General features: G+C 38.1%; 1 protein-coding gene across 2 annotated transcripts in view; it reads right to left on the bottom strand.

Moving 5' to 3' along the window:
* cpne5b (copine Vb) overlaps window positions 1–18,008 on the bottom strand; it is a 177,392-nt gene that overhangs the window by 58,083 nt on the left and 101,301 nt on the right. For both annotated transcript variants that reach the window (XM_084101389.1, XM_084101388.1), the window contains 3 exons: window positions 16,889–16,952; window positions 2,335–2,438; window positions 1,552–1,656 (listed from right to left, as the gene is read on the bottom strand). In XM_084101389.1, the coding sequence (XP_083957515.1) occupies window positions 1,552–1,656; window positions 2,335–2,438; window positions 16,889–16,952 (273 nt within the window). The remainder of the gene's footprint in view (window positions 1–1,551; window positions 1,657–2,334; window positions 2,439–16,888; window positions 16,953–18,008) is intronic.

Consider the following 18,008-nt stretch of genomic DNA (forward strand, 5'->3'; position numbering starts at 1 on the left):
GACCGACAGGTCGCTCCTGTACTACAGGCGATTCCCGTTCAACGTCCACTGATTTCAGCAAATCAGTTTGGGCGAATGCAGACAACTTGATTATTATTCATGAGCACCAATATCCAGCTCCGACAAAAAATATGCAATCTACCTGAGGGAAGACTTGATCAAGTCATCTATCACTGTTGTAAGAAATACAACAATTTTTATGTCATAAAAAAATCATTATTGATAGTCTTTTACAGAAAAACACGAAATGAAAGTCTCAAGCACCACCAGCAGCTCATACTAATTCTCTCTAAGGGCCAGTTCACACAGAACGCGTTTTTACTTTGTAAATCGCGAGACGCAGGCAGTGGAATGGGGAAAACACAAGGTCTCGAGATTAGTTTTTTTCAAAGTCGAACTGATTTTAACTTGCGCATCGCGTTTTTAGAATGGCGTGTCATGCGCGAGACGCTGCAAAAGACGCGAGCGTAACGGTCAAACACATTCGTCTAGTCTAGTGCATGTTTCCATGGGCTGTGTCCGAAATCTTAAAAATGCTGCCTTCGGAGGATGTGTTCCGAAGTAGGAAGGCATTAAGTCACGTCCGAATCCAATGTTCACTTCACTTCCTGTTCCCTGAGATCCCTTCATCGGATCGATTATTGAAGGCAGCATAGATGTAGGTTACACTTTATTTTAAGGTGACATAGTTACATTGTACTTACTCATTAAAGTACTGATTAATATGAACTAACTACATGTACTTACTATGGAGTTAGGGTTTGGTTTAGGATTAGTTACTTGTAACTATGCATAATTTACTATTATTACTACAGTAAGTACATGTAGTAACTTGTCACCTTAAAATAAAGTGTTAACAAGATGTATACTTCGCTGCCTTTCATATCCCACAATCCCGTGCTTTCCTATCTATAATGTCAGTTGAGCTAAAAAATAAACATGCCATCTGAAAGTTGCAGTCGGTGGTTAGTTTGTTTCTGACCAACGTTTTCACTTTTGATATCATTTATAGCAAGAAATTACTATTGTAGCAATTAAATCCAAGAGCAACACTGTACCAGGGGAGCTAACAAGCAAGTTTACTACAGTACATCAGTAAAAGCCACACAAATGGAGCTGGTTATGTAATGCAAATGTTAAAAATCATACACTATGGTAAAAGTGTTTTGTGATCATAATATCGTATTGTGCAAAGAATAGCATGGAAATAAGTGTTAATTAAATCGATAAGTAATCGTAATTATGATTGTAACCATTAATTATAATTTATGTAAAAAGAAATACAAGTTACAGTGTGTTAGTGTTTTACTGCCTCTTTTTGTTCAGTATACTGTAGGTTTTTGGAGTTTTGCACGAATAGATGCACGTTTTTCCAATACACACAAGTCTCATATTTCATCTCAAGCTCTTCACTGACACTGCTGTCTCCTTGGTAACCAACTATACTTACCTTTTAAAAAAATGTTATCAATGGCAAAATTGTTGGTTGTGTTGGAAATGGTGTATTATATATCATTTTCACGCAATTAAGACATTCAAATAACTACTTACCTGTCAAAGTCTCCATTGCAGAGAGCTCTGACTGGAATGGTGAACGGCTGCCACACAGGGTTGAGGGTGTTCTTCACCACCTCTGTCTTGTGGCAGATTGTAAACCTTCATGTTGAGAGAACGAACAAAAACACAAAGACATCGAGGCGATCAAAACTTCTGAGGAAACTCGAATACGACTGTCATCCGCCACCTGCTCTGTTTATCTCATGGTGATCAAAGCTGACAAACCATATGGTTTGCAAAGTGTTAGTAAGTCTACAGACATCACATTGGTTTTTTAGACTTTGCAAATCAGAGATTTATTTTTATTTTTCATGTAAATTATAAAAATGCTCTCCAAAGATCATTTTAGCCTAATTATCAAACTTCAAAAAGTATCATCCTTCAATTCTATAAAGAGATATTACTTAAAATGTGATTATTAGCCCCTTCATCAGCATCATTAACACACCCTAAACCTGTTTAAACACTGACTCTGCAGAGCTTTTTTTAGTTGCTCCGTTGAGTATTTTTGATCTGAAAGACAAAATGAGCAAACTACAGGATCATGGCTCTTGAAAGCATGATACGCCGGTCACTTTAGTAAAGAGGCTTTGATAGGAACTCTGGGTTACATAGAAGGACTTCCTCTGTACGCACACAGAGATTCATTTCCAGCCCATGAATTTCCCACAGAGCAGCAACATGTTTCGCCAGTCTTACAGTATGGGGGTGAGGTTGGGCGCTGAGAATCATGGGAAATATTCTTTTCACAGTTACAAATCGATGTAGGACACTTACGTGCCATCTTCATTGCTTCTGTAGAAGACCATGAAGGGATCGGATTTCCCAAAAAAGTCCTTCTTGTCCAATTTGTTGGCACAGAACTGCATGGTTGCACTGTCCTATAAAGAAAAAAAGAAAAATATATCAGTGCTGTATGGCAAAACTATGTTTATATATAGCCTATTGTCACGATCCTGGTACTGTGCCTTTTGTTTTGTATGGACTTTTATGGTGAAGTGCATTCTCTGTTCTCATTGTTTCCTTCCTGTTTGGTTTCTGTGCCTCCTTGTTGTCGTATTAGTTGTTATAGTTACCATCATTAGTTACACCTGTCTTTAATTATCATTGATTTCTGTGTATTTAAGTCTGTGCTTTTCAGTTGCTCTTTGCTAGTCATTGTTTTTGGTGGAGATTTACAATGTAGAAAGAATAGATCCAAAACTCTTTCATCTAATTCTTCTGGGAGAAAGGGAGGCTCATTACAGCAGGATCAGTGATCTTGTAGAAGTGCACACACAGATATGGATGAAGCTTTGGGATTTGAGCTCTATTCAGTGATGGGGAGCACTGGTCTATGATCAGCTTCTGCTTCACTTGTCATTATGAATATGATTGTGCCTGCCATGTAGAAACAACTCCAGGTCAACAGTTTCATGCTGCGATCATTTTGGATGTGCATCAACGCATGCCTGTAATTTTTGGAGATAGCCCTTGAGATCAAAAGTGAAGCACATTCATTGCGGAAGATCGAGCCTGTCTGAAATATATTTTTTGATCATGTTTTTAAATTAGACTACGTTCTGAAGGTTTGAAAGTTTTACATAGACATTATATACAGACAATTAGTTGTACAAACACTGACTGAATATCTAAAGGCTGTTGTTTGCAGGAGCGTTTTCTCTGAGGAGGATAAAGAGGAAATGCTTCCTCGACAAATTTGGATGAGAAAATAATGAGTTCAAAACAGTTCAAAATAAAACAAGAAAATTACATAATTTGTGGCGGTGTGTTTTTTTTTAATAATGCCTGCTTGTCATCCTTGCAAAATGTCCATAAATCATCCCGAATGGTGGAAATAGATAATTTAAAAGCTACTCTCTCCTTCTTACACCACGTCTACACCAGACGCGAGCGGCGCAACACGACTAAAGCAAATAGAACCCATTATAATCAGTGATGCTGTCTACACTGAATGTGACGCAACAATACAAATTCAATCAATTTAATGCATCCTTGCTAAATATTAAAAGTATCAATTTCTTACAAAAAAAAATAAAAATCTTTACTAATGCCAAACTTGGTAATGTAAATCACCACTTTGAATCACTTCCAAGTCTAAATAAGCTTGAAATGATGTGAAACGAAGATCGCTGAGAGAACTGGTCATCAGTGAAAACCCCAAAAATTATAAAACAATTATACCTGCAGAAGTTTCCTGAAGAATTATTGATTAATGGCACACAAAATGTGTGGCTATAAGTGACTATTAATATTAATAGCAGAAAGCAGTTAGAATGAAACAAATGAAAGATGTATATATATATATATAAATAATTCTTTATTTACTTAATGTAGAAGTTACTGATTTTTGTACAATAATTTTGAAGCAATTTTAAAAGCAGTATTTTACACAGGTATCAAAATTGTTACAATGTTACAATTTCTTCTTGGTTCAGTTCACTTTCACAAGGCAACATTTCTAAAAGGACCACTGACAGAATTTGTTAATTCAAGTCATGTGCGAGTAAACTGTCCTCTCATTGGTCAGACCTGTTCATGTTCCAGGATTCCACTCACAGCGGTCATCCATCAGTTTCATATCTTTATTATTTTGAGCAAGAATCAAGGCTTTTCAATTTCAATTAGGCATTTCACTTCGTCTTTGCTCCAGGTTACTCCACGATTCATTTTGAGAAGCGTTAGCAGAAAAACACTGCTGCTTTTGATGCAACGTACCGACTCACCATATGACGTTTACATGCAACCAAATAATCTGTTAGTAATCAGACGTAGAAATAGCATAATGACGCATGACGCGAGGAACGAGCTGTTCTTCCTGTTGAATAAAGTGTCATATAAATGAGTGTCCCGTCATTCTGAAATTCTCCTTTCACTCAGTTTCTGTGAAGTAAAGCAGGAGAACGTCCCACCAGTGCTCGTTTCAGACTCTCATCCACAGAAGACTGGTTTTGGGAGCAAACGACATTTTTACTGTGTGATAAATATAAGCAGCACGACACAGCGGTTCATAGGCTCATTGTCTCCAAATTATGATCAGAAATGGATAAATATTAAGTCTGCTGTTTAAAACAAATAAAGAACCAATGTAGGAGAATAGTTATTATGCACAAACAGCGGGAAACTCGCTTATATTTGTGCAGTGTGCTAAAAATCTATTCCGATTTGAAGCTTGTGACATATAAATGCGCACATCAACCCGATCACATGTTTAGCGTTCATGTAAACACTACATTCAGATTCATCAATCGGAATGAATTCAGACCGATTGAAACAAAAGTTGTGCATGTAAATGTAGCCATTGTGATACAGCCTGGTCTGTTGGTCCATTGAGTCGAATTTTCAGAGTTCGTTCTCATGCGGGCCGAGACCACCTCATTCAGGCGATTTCAAACCGATTTTTTTGGGTGCAGATCCGAGTGCCACTTTCATATATGCCTAAACAAACTGGAAAGGTGGAAAACGTACCAGGTTCTGAAACAAACGCCCCAAATGAGTCAGGTGTGAAAACACCCTCAGTGTGGATCAGTGTTTCCCAACCCTGCTCTTGGAGGCGCACCAACAGTACGTACACATTTTGTATATCTCCCTTATCGGACCCCTTCATTTCAGGTCTTGGAGTCTAAGGAGTCTAAGGAATAGTTCAAAAACGCGTAGTGTTGGTGTACCTCCAGGAACAGGGTTGGGAAACACTGGTTTGGATGTTGTAATGTATTCATGTTCACTATTTTGTCTTCAGTAAACACTCTGTCAACTGATTCAACTTAAACTTTGACTCCTGGGGCCCTATCTTACACCCGGTGCAATGCAGCGCCAAGCGCGATGCAAGTGTTTTTTGCTAGTTTCAGTCCGATGCAGTTTTCATTTTCACGTCCTGCGCCACGCTGTTTAAATAGCAAATGCATTTGCACCCATTTGTGCGCCCATGGGCTGCTGGTCTGAAAACGAGGTGTGTTCTGGCGCATTGCTGGAGTGTTGCTATTTTGAGACAACAGAAGTAGACTGTGCCATTGACCAACTGAAACCTGGTCTAAAGTCAATGGCGCAATATTTTTATTTATTTAATGAGCGCGTTAGTAATGTGCGCCTATAGGCGGGTCCACACTCTGCTTATTAAACACACACTCTGCTTATTACACACACACTCTGCTTATTACACACACAGGGACGCACAGCAGCACACAAACATGCCAAATATTTAAAATAAAAGGATTACAATATAAAAGATTAATATTGTGTACATAAAGATATGGTGGAATCCGGCTTGTCCTGTAGAATAGTTCAAAAACGCGTAGTGTTGGTGTACCTCCAGGAACAGGGTTGGGAAACACTGGTTTGGATGTTGTAATGTATTCATGTTCACTATTCATGTATTCGTCGATCCCAGAAGACAAAAGACTCAACACATCTGACACCTCACAATAGGTCCGCTGCAGGACAAAATGGCTTGTCTTCTTTGTAGGCAAACAAACTGTCTTTAACTGATAGCGCTTTGAACTAAAAACGAAAACTTTTATGCGTTTTGGCCGTTCATTTACACGACAACAGTGTTTTGGTGGCCTGAAAACGGGTGCAAGTGCAAGTTTTTGAAAATGTATCATCTCCGTGTAAACTACAAAAACACTCATTTGTAAAAATTCAGTCTATAGGTGTGTAGTGTTTATTTACAAAGTGAAGCACCAGCACCAGAATACAGCTTTTTTTTATCGTTTTTTTGTGGATCCGTGTGAACGGGGATCATTTTGACAACGTTGCTGTCTGTAAAACTGTCAAAAAAACATACATTTTTAGTACATTGTTCACTGTAATTGTTTCTCATGGGGTCGTAAGATATTTTCAACATTTACGGGCACTAATCTGTGATTTTATTGCCGTCCGAATCCAAAATGTCAGTGTTTTTCTCCCACCACCCTTGTAAGAAACAGTTTTTTGACAAACACCAATGTCATCCAAATCCACATCACTGGGTTCACAAGAAGAGATCAATTAAACATTCATTGTTGAAATCCTTTTTGACCACCGCCGAGCACCGTACGATAACTGTTGTGCTTCTCTTAGATGCATTTTAAAGATCTAACCTACACTTTTATTACTGAAATGCTGGAAAGTATTTACAAGAACAATATTTCATGACCGCTCAAAAGAGAAAGAGAAGAAAAGCACGTAAACTTTTGAAATGGGCCGTATTATGGCAGCAATTATATATATATTAAAACCAAGCACCTATATGTTTACATTTAAATAAGAGGCTGTATTAACTTAATTTCCATATTTTTAAAATGACATGTTATTTTGAGATAAAATACAAGACCCATTTTAACTATAGTGCGTCTTTCTTCCTATTTTTAAACAGGAGATTTAAATAATCAAATATAATTAGGATCTTATTTTCCTATTATTAAATTAAATATGTTCTTATTCCAAGGCAAGCATATGCCAATTTATTTCCAGCAGACATTCATGCGACTGATTGACCACGTGAGCAGTGCGTTCCCGGGTTCATAGGTCACAAAACTCGCTGAATAAATCGCCTTTATCATTGAGGTGCCACGCAAATTTATTTTTACGGACGTCCACATAAGAAACAATAACCGTCCGAATTGGGCTTTAGTTTGGTTTTGTTCTGTTCCTGTTTGCCTGTGTTCCCAGTGATTGTTTGTTTCTATGGTTACCAATGAGTTTATTGATTAGTCGCACCAGTCTCTTGTAGCCCTCAGTTGATTCAGTTCTTTGTCTTGCATTGTACCTCTGTCACGTGCATGTTCTCCAGAGCACTCCTGTGTGGATTATCTTCATTGTTCAGTGTTTATTAAAAGAAGTTTTGTCAATAGATCCCTTTCCTCTTCATTTGTCTACCAAACTGTGACAAGTTTCCCATCCATTTAAAATGACTCAGTAAACCGCTCAGTTTGACAGCAGCGGTCAGAGTCTCTGTGATGTTTTAATGATTGACACTGTTCAAATGAAAATGTCTGAATTGTCTCATTCACAGCTCTGCGCTCACAGAGCTCCCTGGAAATCAATTTTCACTTCCCCTGCTAGTCTCCCTCTGTGAAACTACTAGTACTTTTTGAGTTTTAAGAAAATTCATAGTGTTATTTTAAGATGGTAATTTGTAATTTTCCTTGCATGTGAACACTGACATTAAACATTGTGTTGATTGGCTTCCAGAACTGAGCAAGAGACTTCTACCATATTATCTGAGCTTCGGCACACACACACAAATGAGCCAAAGAACAGAAACACTACTGGGATTCTTCAGTAAGTGGACTCGAGAGAAACAGCACTCAGTGAAGTACTTGTAATGATTCCAGTCATGGCAAGTTTGAAGAACCCACATACAGTGTTTTATTTAAATAAACATGAACAAACTCAAAATAAACAAAGACATGCTTGGCTGGCATGAAACTATTAACTTAAACATTAACAGAAAACTCACCAAACAGGGAACAAAGCTAGACCTTACAGTACTAGTGTTTCTGTATCCTCAGTTAGTTTAAGTCTGGATCCTCTTATTTCTACGGCCTTTAGAAGTGTGGAGAATTTTGTCTTCAGTAAACACTCTGTCAACTGATTCAACTTAAACTTTGACTCCTGGGGCCCTATCTTACACCCGGTGCAATGCAGCGCCAAGCGCGATGCAAGTGTTTTTTGCTAGTTTCAGTCCGATGCAGTTTTCATTTTCACGTCCTGCGCCACGCTGTTTAAATAGCAAATGCATTTGCACCCATTTGTGCGCCCATGGGCTGCTGGTCTGAAAACGAGGTGTGTTCTGGCGCATTGCTGGAGTGTTGCTATTTTGAGACAACAGAAGTAGACTGTGCCATTGACCAACTGAAACCTGGTCTAAAGTCAATGGCGCAATATTTTTATTTATTTAATGAGCGCGTTAGTAATGTGCGCCTATAGGCGGGTCCACACTCTGCTTATTAAACACACACTCTGCTTATTACACACACACTCTGCTTATTACACACACAGGGACGCACAGCAGCACACAAACATGCCAAATATTTAAAATAAAAGGATTACAATATAAAAGATTAATATTGTGTACATAAAGATATGGTGGAATCCGGCTTGTCCTGTAGATGGTCTGCTTGCACACTTTAACCTCGCACACGAGCAGATCCGTTTGCGCTCTGGAGACGCGTTCGGTCTTTCCACACATCAAATTCCGTCATGTAAATAGCGAATCCGCCATGACACAAGCGCAACTGGCATTTAAAGGGAATGGGAGATGAGACTCTAATTGGTTTAACACACGTAAATCCCAAAACACACCCATTACTCATTATGAGAATAGGGACAACCCTTTTAGACCATGCGCCGGGAGCGCCGACCATTTTTCCCGTCGTTAAACTAGTAAAAGTGGATTCGGACACTCCCGAAGTGAACTTGCGCCATGCGCTTTAGATCATGCGCTTAGATCGTTAAAATAGGACCCTTGGTCTTCATTGAGCATATTGGTCAGTAGAATATCTTATACCTTATGTCAGAATGGAGATTTATGACCCTAAGTTGTGTCCATAATTTATGTCCATGTGTCACTCAAACTGACTGGTCAGTTATTGTCAAATATGTTTAATTGGGGTTATATCTCACCCCTGGTTGACAGGTCAGTGGCTTTGAATGAGATATAGGATATATCTCTAGGATATTTATGAGGGTTATGCCTCATCCCCAGATTGGCATTTTTATGACATTTGTTGAATCCTGAATTTGTTATTTAAAACAGGTTTAGAGGAGACACTGTTGAACACAGATGTCATTCTGCAACTCTGCTGTTACAATGGCTGGTCCAAACACTCCTAAATCTACAAGAAAAGTGATTGTGTTTTCCTTTGATTGTTGGTGGTAAAATTCACCCAAGCAAGTTTTACGTTATGTTGACACCTTTGTGTCGAAATCATTGCTGTTTGATCAATAGGGTATATGTTAATTCATTCACAGTATTTCAGTCAAGACATTCAGGAATACCATTACCCCTACACCACACTGGCTATATTCATTATAATAACATGTCTGGGCATGTTCTTTTTAGAAAAACTGTGTGTGTGTGTGTGTGTGTGTGTGTGTGAGCCCCTCAGTAGAATCAGTAGTACATGAATGATAGGTTAATGTTAGTGTCATTTGTATGTGTTTTCTAATAAATGCTGTTCTTTGGAACTTTTTATTCAGGGTCCTGAAAAAAAGTATGTAAAAATGTAATATACAGTATATATTACATTTTTACATACTTTTTTCATAATTAATTTATATATATATATATATATATATATCAAGCAAATCATCATATTAGAGTGATTTCTGAAGGATCATGTGACACTGAATACTGGAGTAATGATGCTGAAATTTCATCACATGAATAAATTATTTTAAATTTATTTTAAAATATATTACAATAGAAAACAGTCATTTTAAATTGTAATTTTTACTGTATTTTTGATCAAATAAATGCAGCTTTGATGAGGATGAATGGATTCATTCTGCTTTCATTCAGTATTTGAATAAAACAAGTACACCACAGGTCTGATTCAGACTATCTTAGCATTCAGGCAACATGTTTACAAATGGATTACAAAAAGGGAGTTGTTAAGAGTCCAGAGTGTTTTTCAGACTACATGCTCTTGTCTTGTGTGCGCGATTGCCAGGCCGGACTCGTGGCTAATCCCGAAACGGTCCTGTTATCTGCACAGCTCTTGTGTCAGAGCACTAGATCGCTCTCAGTAAACAATCTTTGTTGTTGTAACCTCTGATGTCCATTGCTGATGACATGCTAATAGACATTTACTGCTGATGAGTGAAGATTCACGTGTATTAAACATGAAGACGCTCTGCTTCCAGAGCAATTAAACTTTAAAGGCCAATTCCTGGACTGCAATATCAACATATTCTTTCTGAGCCTTCTTCCCTTCTAAGAGCTCGTTCCTGTCCCGCAGAGTCACTCGCCCTTGTTCCAACAGCCCAAGCCTCGTGCAGATAACGTGGCATTACAGATGAGAGCTATCACATCCCCTCTATCACCCTCCCATAAAAAGCCCAGTGGCAAATGATGCCGTGGTGCCTTTTCACATGACAACCTTCAGGAATCTGCCAGCTGTACAGTATAACACTTTAAAAACAGCTTTACACCGTGTCCTAACCAGACGCAATGCGATAAGATTCCAGCGAACAAACAATTTGTCTGTCCACACTAGATGCGACGCGACTGCGAGATGCGTCAAGATCAATCAAAACCCACAGCCAATCAGAGCAGCGTGTGGGCGGAGTCTCACGGCGAGCACACAGCACCCGAGAGTCATCTTGACGACACTCGCAAGAAAATGGATTAGTAGCTAACGTTACATAATCAAATTCACAAATATTACACCATTTAAACATTATTCAAATACATAGGCTGAGTTACTAAAACAATATTTGTCAAAGAATACACTTGTTTTTTCACAGTTTGAACGTTCTTGTTTCCCATTTGTTTAATTTAAAGATGTGAGGTGAATTATCCATTGTTGCTTTTACAGCAACAAAGCTGGAGCACTAAATGATATTCAAAGTCACATTACACGCTTTTAACATTAAATAAAGCACATAAACAGTACACCGTGTCCTAACTACATGCGACGTGACGCCACGACGCACGATAAAATGCCTCTTTTCCATGTTAATCAGAGTTTTTGTCCTAACCAGCCGCGACGGCGACACACGACGATTCTATTTTAGAAACGGTTTCTATTTTTCGGCGACGTCACGCTGGAACAACAAACACAAAGTGTGGCGATGATAATCTCAGTTACTGTTTATGTGCTTTATTTAATATTAAAAGCGTGTAATGTGACTTTGAATATCATTTAGTGCTCCAACTTTGTACCTGTAAAAGCAACAATGGATAATTCACCTCAGATCTTGAAATCAAGATGACTCTCTGGTGCTGTGCACTCACAGTCGAGACTCCGCCCACACGCTGCTCTGATTGGCTGTGGGTTTTGATTGATCTTGACGCATCTCGCAGTCGCGTCGCGTCTAGTGTGGACAGACAAATTATTTGTCGCTGGAATCTTATTGCATCGCGTCTGGTTAGGACACGGCGTTAGGGTTCTCACTATAAATCATCAGTGACGCCCGCTGAAATGAGGCGGTATGAATATCTGCCTGAAGCGCAGACACCCTAAATAGGGCACATTATAAGAGGGTGGAAAGTTCAGGATGCACATGGATTGACATGCAATCTCCACCCACACACCTCTTCACAGATAAAAATAATGCCCCTCCATGCCCCCAAAGCCTCATAAATACATTCTACGTTCCTGGATGTGAGAGCTATAAAGGGGAAGAAAGCCTGTCATTCTCTCTCTGCCAGCTATAACATATTCTGATCACATCAGACGGCAGATTCTCAGCGACTCTTCTCAACGGCTTCTGCTTCAGGACCCAGATTTAACATTAGATACCAAGTGGTGACCTGGTTTTATCAAAACATTGTGTGTTAAAATGATTATGCTGCAAGTAAACATGTTTAAATGTAGTCAGTGTTGTATTTTCATTATTGTAATGTGTTTCTGGCTTTGGACTTTTGTACTTGTTTTCCGTTTCCCGTTCCCATGGCCAGCTCCCGAGGGTTTGCATCTGTGTGCATTAAAACACATGCGCTTTCAGTATCTTGCTCAGGTTTTGTCCATCGCTGGCATGCTTAGTTTTGTTCTTGGTGTTTCGAGTTCCCTAGTTTTTTTTGTATTATGTTCTTAATTTTCTGAGGTTTGTTTGTAATTTTTCCCCCCAATAAATCATCATCTGTACTTGGATCCAGCTCTCCATAGTCTCCAGTCTCACCATCGTCACAGTTATTTAGACACTGTAAGGTAATTTAAAAATTTTTTTCCTCCCTTATAAATGTAGTAATGTTGCAAATTTATTTCAACAATTGAACCATGTCAGGTGAAAATAATCATGATTAACCGCAAGTCCGCAACCATAAAATTAACCATGTAATATATTTAAAATAGTGCTGTCATATCGATTAATCGCATCTAACATAAAACTTTGTTAAAAAAAATAATATATATATATATATATATATATATATATATATATATATATATATATATATATATATATATATATATATATTTGATAGCACTAATTTAAACATTAAATACCAAAAGGAGGTATTTAACATAACTTAATTTAATTTACTTAATTTAACATAATAGGTAATGGCATTTTTATCAATAAATAGATTTTTTTTCTGAGAATAAAACACACAGTTTTAGCTATTTAACAATTCATTAGCCTAAAATATACATGATCAGACTACTGTTTATGGTTTATCATTTATTAACAACAAAAACAAAATTATACAAATTTTTGTGATTAATAAATAATAAAATCAATAGTTAAAAACACTATGAAAAATATTGGATGGAAATTAAAAATGTATTAAATACATTTAATAATGCATATTTACTTTTATTTTTATTTTTTTTAACTTTCAGATCATCAGAACATAAATGGCAAGTATAGAAATCCAACTAGGAAGAGGATCTCATGGATATATTTTCTTTTTTTTTGTCATAATCCTTGAATGGGCGGAATTTAGTTGATAAGAAAATTTAGTTCAAGTCACAACCCTGAAATCTAATTGTTTGGTCATGAAACACTAGGCTGATTTAGAGTGTGGAAGATGTACTTGTGTTTGTAAAACATGAGCTTTCAATGTACAAACCAAGTGTCTACATCTTTGACGAGCAGATACAAGAACTGGGAAGTGTGCCTGAATAACATCTCCAAAAGAAGAGTTTTTTCTGGCTCAAAATGAAATGCAGGTACATTCTGCTCTTGAGAAGCAGCAAAATGTAGAGCAGCAAAGAGTCAATTTGGTGTGAAAGTGAAGATAGTTCAGAAGCAAATGATGTATGTGTGAAGTCAGCTATCGACTCTCGGCAGGGGCTTTCAGGGGTCAGTCTGGAAAAGAGGTTATCTGATAATTTTGTCAATCATCATTGAGCTTTGGTGCTTTTATATGCTGAATTCTCAATACAGACAGACTAAGACAATGCCAATTTGCCTGAGGGTGTTAAAAGAAGATCAATATTGCCAATATTGCCTGTGTCCAATTTCTTTTCTCTGAAAGACAAACATGGGCCCTTGAACCTGGACACAGTGTTCAATTTTCCACTCCAGACCATCAGAAGACACATAAACCTAAATGAAGTCACGCAACTTACTTAAAGGGATAATTCACCCAAAAATGAAATTTCTATTATCTTTTACTCACCCTGATGTTGTTGCAAACCTGTATGACTTTATTTCTTCTGTGGAACAAGAAAGAAGATATTTTGGAAAAAAAAAATTATATATTTTTTTAAGTCAGTGGGCTCCAATGTCACTTGGTTCCCAATCAAAATAGCTTATTTTGAGTTCTGCAGAAGAAAGTCTTACAGGTTTGGAACAACATGAGAGTGAGTAAATGATCTGATGTAAATGATGAAGGTCAAACTCAAACCGTTTGAGGAAACCCACTGCCTTAAACTATTTAAGTTTAAAAGCCAATAAATATGAGTACTGTGAACTTATTCCATTTGAGTCCACATAAAGAGAATATCGTCACGTTAACGTTATGTTCCTTTTTAGTTCCGTTCATTGACTGTGTTTCTTTGTCTTTGTTTTCCCGCCACTATATCATTCACCATGGACCCAAATCATCACAGCTGTTCGTCTTTTAGTTAATCATCTCTGTGTATTTAAGTTCCTCCCTTTGTTATGGTCCTTGTTGGTTGCTGTCTGTGCACTAGCACACTGTTTCGTTTGTTGGCTTGTTATTCTGAGTTCATAATAGATCTTATGTTCTTTTATAATCATCTTTGTCTTCTGTGGATCTAATTCAATATTAAATTAAAATATAAATCCACTTAAATACTTTGTGTAGCTGAACCTCAACTGAATTGTGTAAAGCCATTAAAATCTGAATCTTTAGATTTAACTCAGATCTCTTAGGGTTAACTGCAAATTAATTAGCGAAGAGACTCGCTGTGTCTCGTTTAAAAAAAGTATTCCTTATGAGGCGTAAATTCCTGTAATTTCTTTCTTTGCAATATAATGGGTACTTTTCTGAAATGAGACAGACTCAATTGCGTATGTAGCCGACAATTATACCGTGTTAATTTATTTAAAATAATTAACTCCTTAATTAACTTCAGTGTACAGTAGCTACTTTTATGTTATTTTAATTCATAGCTACAGTAACTACATTTTAGAGCAACTTGACAGTATTTGAAGTACTTCAAATTGATTGTAACTTGGCCGACTACAGTTTCAAAGTAGTTTCCCAGCACATTAAACTCATCGCGCTGGACCGAATTCAAGTTTTTATGGGTTTGCTCTGTTTAAAGTTTCTTGTTAGCCTACAGCAGGAATTAGCAAGAATCATTAGTAAAGAATTTAGGATTGATTTTCCTATACGCTGATGGCTCAAGGTTTTCCCTCCTCTCACGCTCAGTACATTATGCAAACACAGGCCTGAGTTAGATCTTACATAATGTGTACACTTGGATATCAACCTATGAATAGCTTACTTAGAGCTGTGTCTGCAGATTAAACTAGGACTGAAAAACTTTTTAACACTGAACCATAACACATTTGTCCATTGGCACAGAAATCTGAATCCATGGGGCAAAGAGGAGTTTTTATGAGCCCTTTCTATCGGTTTTTCCTCTAATCAATGTTTATGTTCTCAGATGGAGTGTCCAAATTAAAACCTCCATTATTATACTTCTTCACACTGTAATGAAGGTGGGCAAAGCCTTTATTGAGCTGGATCCTTATTTCAGGGCTCTTGGCGGGCATGTGACTTAAAGCCCAGAGGAGGGATCTGGGACGGGTGCATAACAAGAGCCCATCCCATCGCATTCACAATACCTTGAGCTCAAATTAAAGCTTTTGGTGTGTAAAATATGGGCAGCGGGGCAAAAAGAACTACAAATGAACTCCGCCATTGATCCAGAGAGCAGGGAAGCAGTATAAAATCCTTTTGAAATTGTAATGAAGGTGCTTCACAATGAACCGCAGACATATCACTAGATGCTTCCGCCTCAAACGCATCTGTTAATGGAGGTGAAATACACTCTCTCTCATTGACACTACGCCTCATGTCTAAAATCACAAGCTGAGGTAAAACAGCTAACTTTTTCAACCGAACCCCTAAAATATTTGAGATTTTAGTTCATTTTTGCATGTTCATCGGTTAATGGTCTATGGAAGTTTGTTTCCGCCACAGAATAAAACATTTTAAAAGATTATTGCCACTCTTTATTTCACAATTGCGAGTTTAAATCTCACAGTTCTGACTTTAATTCTGAAGTCGCAATTGCATGTTATAAACTCACAATTGTGAGCTATAAACTTGCAATTGCGAGTCCAAAAAAGACTTCAAACTCAGAATTGCGAGTTTATATTACAATTCTGACTTTTCCCAGGTGTGTTCCCAAACTGTTCCCAGGTGTGTCTTGTTCTATTGTTAGCCTTTGTGTATTTAAACCCCAGTGTTTCCTGAGTTCTTTCTCAGGTCTTGTTGGTGTGTTCACTTCTGTTTCCCTGGTTTGTTTTGTTTTGTTATTATGAGTTAAACCTTCTGCATTTGGATTCTGCTCTCCCTTGTCTCTGAGTTTCACCCATCATTACCCTTCCACGAGGTTCACTTTGCTTTAATTGTGTAACAACTATTAACAATGTTATTAAACACTTAGCTCTAATGCCATTCGGTAGTAGTATTATAGTCTTGCATGGCATACTTGCTGACAACATGCTCTTATAACTAAGACTGAATTGACCTTTTCAAATGAGGGTGATGCTGTTAATTGGCAGCCTCTGCCATAATAAGGTCTGTTTATTAATGTTGGGCAATGATGATGTGGACTTTTTGATACAACAGTTACCTGTCTCTTTTCATCTGTGCCGCCACACTGACCTGACGTGCCTCTTGTACAACAACACATCTATTGGTTTCTTTCCCTTGCAGTTAATTCGACTCTATGCTGACAAATCCTCACATGCCTCCATGACCGTTTAAAGGAAATCTTATTTTTCTATTAAGACCCTCACAGTCAAAACAAGAGTCGCTATGATTTTGTCTTGCACGGATGAGTTCATACACTAGGAACTTGCTTTCTATCTGCACAGCAGCACTTAAATGAGAGTGTTTTTAATTGAAGGTCACAGAGTAAATTGCAGGCATCTGCTTAAAACACATTTCTGCCTGTCCTTGAAGAGAGAAGAGAGAAAACAATGAACGCAACACTACACACACATCTAAAGACACACTGTGGACTGACAGACTCACCCTGCAGTTCCCCAGTTCTTCAGCAGATAAGATGATAATACCGCAGTTCTTTCCCAGGATGCCCCTGAAATAGACAAAACAACGATGACATCAAACCATTAGATGTTGAACCCAAAGTGATTACACAACAGCAGTAATGAAATAAAAACACAATAAGGAAGTCGAGGTCAACGGGTTATATTAGTCAGGAGTCGTTTTCTATGCTAGTTTCAGGCGTGGGATCTCCCAGAGTAAGTGAATGAACTTTAAGATGGTTTTAACTTTAAGAACAAAAATTTTCACCATGGGCAACAAATTTCACATCATGATCATAAAAGAACACTGTAGTTGTATGTGAGACTGGAAGCTAAAGTTTTGGTTCATGTTGTTCATGTTGAGAAGACGCTGTTTTCTTCTGCCAAAGGATGAGATTGATACAGTAAAACCAACACCATCGTTACTGTTCGTATCACTGTGCATCAAGTGCTGAGGAAGATCCAGAGCTGAAATTCAGATCCAATTCAGACCAATCAAAGCAGAGTAGACCAATCACAACAGACTGGACCATCTGACCAATCGGAGCAGAGTAGACCAATCACAACAGACTGGGCCATCTGACCAATCAGAGCAGAGTAGACCAATCACAACAGACTGGGCCATCTGACCAATCAGAGCAGAGTAGACCGATCACAACAGACTGGACCATCTGACCAATCAGAGCAGAGTAGACCAATCACAACAGACTGGGCCATCTGACCAATCAGAGCAGAGTAGACCGATCACAACAGACTGGACCATCTGACCAATCAGAGAAGAGTAGACTGATCACAACAGACTGGGCCATCTGACCAATCAGAGAAGAGTAAGACCAATCACAACAGACTGGGCCATCTGACCAATCAGAGCAGAGTAGACCAATCACAACAGACTGGGCCATCTGACCAATCAGAGCAGAGTAGACCGATCACAACAGACTGGACCATCTGACCAATCAGAGCAGAGTAGACCAATCACAACAGACTGGGCCATCTGACCAATCAGAGCAGAGTAGACCGATCACAACAGACTGGACCATCTGACCAATCAGAGAAGAGTAGACTGATCACAACAGACTGGGCCATCTGACCAATCAGAGAAGAGT

The sequence above is a fragment of the Abramis brama genome (assembly GCF_963993115.1).
Source record: "Abramis brama genome assembly, chromosome: 23".
NCBI classification, from domain to species: domain Eukaryota; kingdom Metazoa; phylum Chordata; class Actinopteri; order Cypriniformes; family Leuciscidae; genus Abramis; species Abramis brama.